Source organism: Halyomorpha halys, unplaced genomic scaffold (assembly GCF_000696795.3).
Source record: "Halyomorpha halys isolate HHAL.00 unplaced genomic scaffold, Hhal_1.1 Scaffold948.1, whole genome shotgun sequence".
In the NCBI taxonomy this organism is placed as follows: domain Eukaryota; kingdom Metazoa; phylum Arthropoda; class Insecta; order Hemiptera; family Pentatomidae; genus Halyomorpha; species Halyomorpha halys.
This window is the reverse complement of record NW_027115140.1, coordinates 312,279-318,278: the sequence shown is the minus strand read 5'-3', so window position 1 is coordinate 318,278 and position 6,000 is coordinate 312,279. Positions and strand designations below refer to the sequence as shown.

Genomic DNA, 6,000 nt, shown 5'->3' with positions numbered 1-6,000 from the left:
CTAAAGAATGAAAGGAAAAAGAAATCAAAGAAACCCAAGGTACCAGGGAAAAAACAAAAATTTTCTGAGGTTTCAACTGACGATGTTGCTGTTCCTCACAAGGAAGATTCGTTTATTAAAGAAGAAGCAAATATCAGGATTGGTTATGATGTGGGGAAAAAAGTAGATGAAGAAATAGTAGTAGAAGAAATGCCGTCATTAGAGCCTACTGATTCAGTTGTATGCATTGTTAAAGTGGAAACTAGTCCTGGCAGTGATAACTTTGATGAAATGTCTAATAAAAAGAATGAAAAAAAAAAGAAATTAAAGAAACAGAAGTTACCTAAGGCTTCATCTGATCATGTAACTGTTTCTGTAGACTCTCTTAATAAACCTGAAGTAGAAGTGATGCATAGAGAAAATGTTGAACCTAATTTTGAAGAAACTATAGTCAAAGAAGCTAATATCAGGATCAGTCATGGTGTGGAAACTAAAGTTGAAGAAATGGTAGTAGAAAAAAATTTGTCATTAGATCCTACTGATTCTGTAACAAACATTGAAACATTTCTAATTGATCCTGTCAGTTGCAACATTCAGGATATATCCAGTTCATATAGTTTTGATAATAATGTTAATAAATCCAATCTGATAGGCTCAATTGGTTCAAGGGACTCACTACCTGAAACAAACAATGCTATTGGCATTAAAGAAGTTTTAGATGTTCCTGATTCAGAAGGAGACATGAACCTTAACCCTTGTACAGAACGGACAGAGTATGAAGTCACTTTTGAAACTAAGGACATCGAACCTAACCATGCTGATTCATTTCATGAAAACATACCCCGAGAGGTTGAAGCAAGTGATAAAGAAAAAAGGAAGAAAAAATCAAAGAAGCTAAAAGTTAAATTTGAAGCACCAAAACCAGATTCAATCCAGAAATTTTACTCCGAAGCTAGTAATTCAGAAGTAGTTTCTGGAAAACCTGAAAGTGAAGTTTTTGTTGAAGAAGAGAAACGGTTTGCTGAAAGAGTTGAAACATCTGTTCTTGATGACATTGTTAAAAATATTGGTATAGAAGAAGGTGTAACTGATACGTTAGATAATTTTGATAGCAAAGATAATCCAAAATTGAATAAAAGCTCTTCTAGCAGTTTTTATGATTTTACTAAATCATTATCTGAAAGTGATTCTTCTGGTGTAAAAGACAATGAGAGTAATATATCTCAGTCACCTAAAGATACCTTCAAAGAGCCTGTGATAGATGGATCATCAAATATTACAGATTATCAATTTGTTTCTCTTGAATCTATAAAAAAAGATACCTCAGCAGATCATGATAAATTGTCAGAAGCAAAGGTAAATGATTTTATTAATGTTGGTGACAAAATAAGCTTGGATGGTAATGTAATAACTGACAATATTCCTTGCACAATAGCCTTTGCACAGCCTGGCTTACTACCTGATGATATTGCACCTCGTGCACCCACTGACCCCTATTTCTGCGATAAAATGGGGGCTCACGAAGTTGTTATAGTCCCTCCATCCGCTGGCATCTCTAAGAGCTCTCTTGAGCTCTCTAATATTAGTGATAGTCAGCAAGTCAGTGCTGAAAACATTGAGACTTTTCCTAATGACAGTAACAGAGTAATCTCTCCATCTAAACCAATAGATCATGAAGAATTTATGGATTCTTTACTCAAAAGACTAGACAAGGAGAAGAGTAGTTTGTCGTGTAAAGAGAGTTATGCTGAAGTTGTAAAACGTTCAAGGGATCCTTCTCCGGCACCTTTCCATAAAGATGCTGTGCATAGTTACAATGAACCTGTTGCCAGTGGTTCTCCTTTCATTTCACATTCAAATGTATTCCCAGATGATCATACTAATACTGATTTATTTGTAAATAAATCTGAGGTAAATTATTATCCAGAAATTGGATTTGAATCATTTTCAAGTTTAAAAACAGAAAATTACTCAAATTTAACAGCTAATAGTATAACTTCTGTATCTTTAAGTCAATCTAATGTTGATAAAAAGACAGCCGAATCACTCCCTGTCTTTTCGCAAAATATAAATCTAGCTGACAATAATCCTCCTTCTATTTATGATGATTCGTCTTCATCAGATAATGTTTTTACAAATCCCAGTCTTCAACCATCCTCTGACCCTATAGCGCATGATGGTTCTCAATTTAAGAGTGATAAATCTATTGAGGATATAAACTTAACTGGTAAAATAAACACGGATCGCCCTTACAGTTTAGAATCCAATTTGGCTAAGCAAGAATCAATTCCTGATATTAAAATTCATGACATTGATCCATTTAAAGGGAAACTGTATGAAAGTTTTCCATCGGCACTTCGTGTCACAGAAAGTTATGCCGAAATAACTAAGAGATCTAGAGAGAGTTCGCCGGCAAAAGCTCTCATGAACCCAGCCTGTAACAGTGCAACCAATCGTACAGACCCTCCCCATGAACCTTTCCCCGTGATCAGCAGCGCATTGACACTAAAAGGAGAGCCTCATACCTGCCTTTCTACGCCCGAAGAACTTCAAAGCAATCTCCAGAAGGTTCGATTATTTATTTTATGCTCTTTGTGTATTTTGGTGTTTTCGGTTGGAGCCTTACTAACTCTTTCTGCTTTTTTACAGTTTGGAATTTATTCTGTGTGTATATTTGGTTTAGTGTGTGGGTGTGTGTATACGAGTTTTGGTGTATTTTAATCACTAAAGCTCGTATGTTTTATTTTCATTGATATTTCTGTGAGACATTATCGTACTGGTATTAAAATAACATTTAAACAACAAACATACAATCAGCTTATTAAATATATTTTCGTATTTATTATATGTTAATAAATAATTCCTGCGCTTAAAAATATGTTGCTTTTTCTCTATAAATTTAATTGTATGTAAAATTTATATTGATTCATTCCTTTTGTATTTATGAAATGTGTTAGTGCCACAATGGACAATGAGCGTTGGGCATAGCTTCCTATTTTACATAAAAAATTGCAGTTATTGGTTATTACTTTTTATCATTACATTTTGATTCGGTGTTTTTAATCTATTGTTTGTTTCAACACTTTGGTAATGTGTGAATTTTCTTGCTTTGTGGTTGGTGAATTTTCAAGATTAGAAGACAGATGAATTCTCATATGTTCAAAGTCCATGTGAACTATGAGGTATCACATGGTTTATATGAAATAAACCTCATATTAACAGTTTAAGAATAATGTTTCTTAATGGCCACTGTACTTAATGAACTCTTATTTTTTAATGTATTCAGTTAATGTGAAGTACAAAGTACAAATTTTTTTTTATTAATTTTTAATTGGAAATATCCTGTCAGAGATTTAACTTTTAAATATGTTAAATATATTTACTTGGAGTCCTATGAGTAAATAAAAGGACCAAGTTGGTCTGTAGTTCGAGATTACATGGAGGAAAGTATCTGAGAAAGTATCCTATTATAGTTAATCCCTTGAATGTAAATATGGGTTAAAAATATATTCAGACAGGTTTATCATTCCAAATGCTTACTCGTGTTCTGTCACGTAATTCTGGTAATCAACAAGCTTAAGATGACTTATCAAAATATTATTTTTCTTTGCCAGCTCTGGGCTTAGTATTGTTTCATTAAATTATGGAGTAATAGCAGTTTAATTTGGTATGTTCCATTTTGAATCTGCTTGATTATTAAAAAATGTGAAAAGATTGAATTTGAAAATTATCATATAAAAAAATGTATGTGGTTTATTTATTTTATTCAAAACATATTACTTGGGTTGCTTAATAAACCTATTAATAAAAGAAAAAGATGAAAATTCTTTGTGTTTGAGGAACTCGGAATGAAAATAAACATCTTTATATGACAAAACATTTTTCTCTAAATATGTACATAAACATAGTGTTTGTGTTTTATTTTAAATGGCTGTGTCTAAAAAGTTACCAAATATTTCACAAACTATTTCGGTAGTATGCTAACTGATCATTATTTATTTATTTATACTTTCTTTGAAATTATATTTTTTAATTTTTTCTATATTTTCAAGCTTTTATATGAAAATATCGTCAGGCAAAATTTATTAGTGTTTAGACCATAACTAATATTTAATTTAAAATTTGTTTTTAAATATTTAGGCTGGTTATGCGAGGAGATGCTTGGGGGATGCAGTCAAAATATAACACAAATAAGTTGAAATAACTTATTTAATCATGCCAATGTTTCAGCCAGAATTTCTAGCCTTCTTCAGGGCTAAGAACAGAACAAGATAACAACCAATGAATACAGAAAATAAAATATAAACAGAATGCCATGTTTATTTATTTATTAATTCCAGTATAATAATTATTATTAATTAATCTATTATGGAGGAGATTATGGCTGGTGTCTTCACTTTGATGGTGCCTTTGATCGTACTCCTTACAGAACCATGGCAAGATCCATGGAAATGAAAGGGGTGGGACAGCTTTCTTTCAACTGGATCAATGTGATGTTGGAAAGAAGATTGCTCAAGAGCTAGGACACACTAAGATGTGGATGAAGCCCGCTGGTGGTTGTCCGCAGGATGGAGTGCTATCTCCTCTCCTGTGGTGTATGGTGGTGGACACCTTACTTATTAGATCCAATAAGCCAGATTTTTACATGCAGGGATATGCTGATGATATCGCTGTGCTGATAGGAGGCAAATTCCCAGAAACTATCTCAGGACTGCTTCAAACATCGGTAGACCTTATGAATGGATGGTGCCAGGAATATGGTCTGAGCATCAATCCTCGAAAGGTGAGTCTTTATGTCTTCACTAACAGACAGAACATTGTAATCAGGTCTTCGTATCTTAACAGTGAATGATTGGGATTCTGCAGTGAAATCAAACATCTTGGCGTTAATCTTGATAGTAAACTGAAGTGGCAACTCCATGTTGAAAGGACCAGTATGAAGGCACTGAGGTGTCTCTGGGCATGTAAAGGAGTCGTAGGCAAATCCTGGGGCCTTAAACCAAAAGTTATTTATTGGTTGTACATAGCAGCGATAAGACCCATTATCCTATATGCTGCTATCGTATGGTGGCACAGGGCTACGACAAGCAAATCCCAAACTTGGCTCGGGAAACTTCAGAGACTGGCGTGCCTCATGATAACGGGTGCCATAAGCACTACTCCTTCTGCAGCAATGGATGCTGTAGTTTCTCGAGGGATCCTGTCCGAAAAGAAGTAACTGTCTTCTTAATATGGATAGGAGTATTTTAAGATGGGTGACAGGTCTATACACGGAACACAGTCAGCTAAATAAGCATCTCTATAAAATGAGATTGATAGAGTCCCCTATCTGCAGGTTCTGCAGGAAGGATGAAGAGACTGCTTACCACATCATTTGCAGATGTGATGTAGTGGCAAGAACACGATTCCTCATATTCAGTAAGGATCGTATCTTGGACCCCTAACTTTGCGAGACAGTGTATCCTTATACAGTGTCCAGATTTGCAAAGGCAATTGGCCTGTTTTGAGCAGAGGAGGGATGGCGTACAGTAGGCCCTCTGTGGCCGCGGTGCTTCTTAGCCAGAAAAAAAAAATCTATTAGTTTATAGATTTATTAATTCCATTCTGTACAATTATTTTCTTTATGTCATTCTGTTTATATCTTTTCTTATTTTCTGTATTCATTGCTTGTTCTGTTCTTAGCCCTGATGAAGGCCTCATCAGGGCTATTAGCTTGAAATTTACCACCAAGTGCATTAGGATTCATAATACATTCTGAAATTCTGGCTGAAACGTTGACACAATTAAATAAGTTATTTCAACTTCTTTGTGTTATATTTTGACCGCACCCCTCAACCATCTTCTCGTTTAGGCTGTTTATTAACTCCTGTACATATCATGTAATGTATAAATCTGGAACAACAATATTGAGAAAGAAGGCAAATTTAAAACACTGTAATACCCTTTATTTATAACTCATACACATTTATTTATTTTTTACATAATCTGTTTTTATATGCACATAATTAATTAGTTTTAATT

The 6,000-nt window shown here is 34.0% G+C and overlaps 1 protein-coding gene across 1 annotated transcript in view; it reads left to right on the top strand.

Moving 5' to 3' along the window:
* LOC136796969 (muscle-specific protein 300 kDa-like) overlaps positions 1-6,000 on the top strand; it is a gene marked incomplete in the record, with an annotated part of 110,655 nt that overhangs the window by 34,284 nt on the left and 70,371 nt on the right. Inside the window, 1 exon segment of the mRNA XM_067052216.1 lies at positions 1-2,547. Coding sequence (XP_066908317.1) covers positions 1-2,547 — 2,547 coding nt within the window.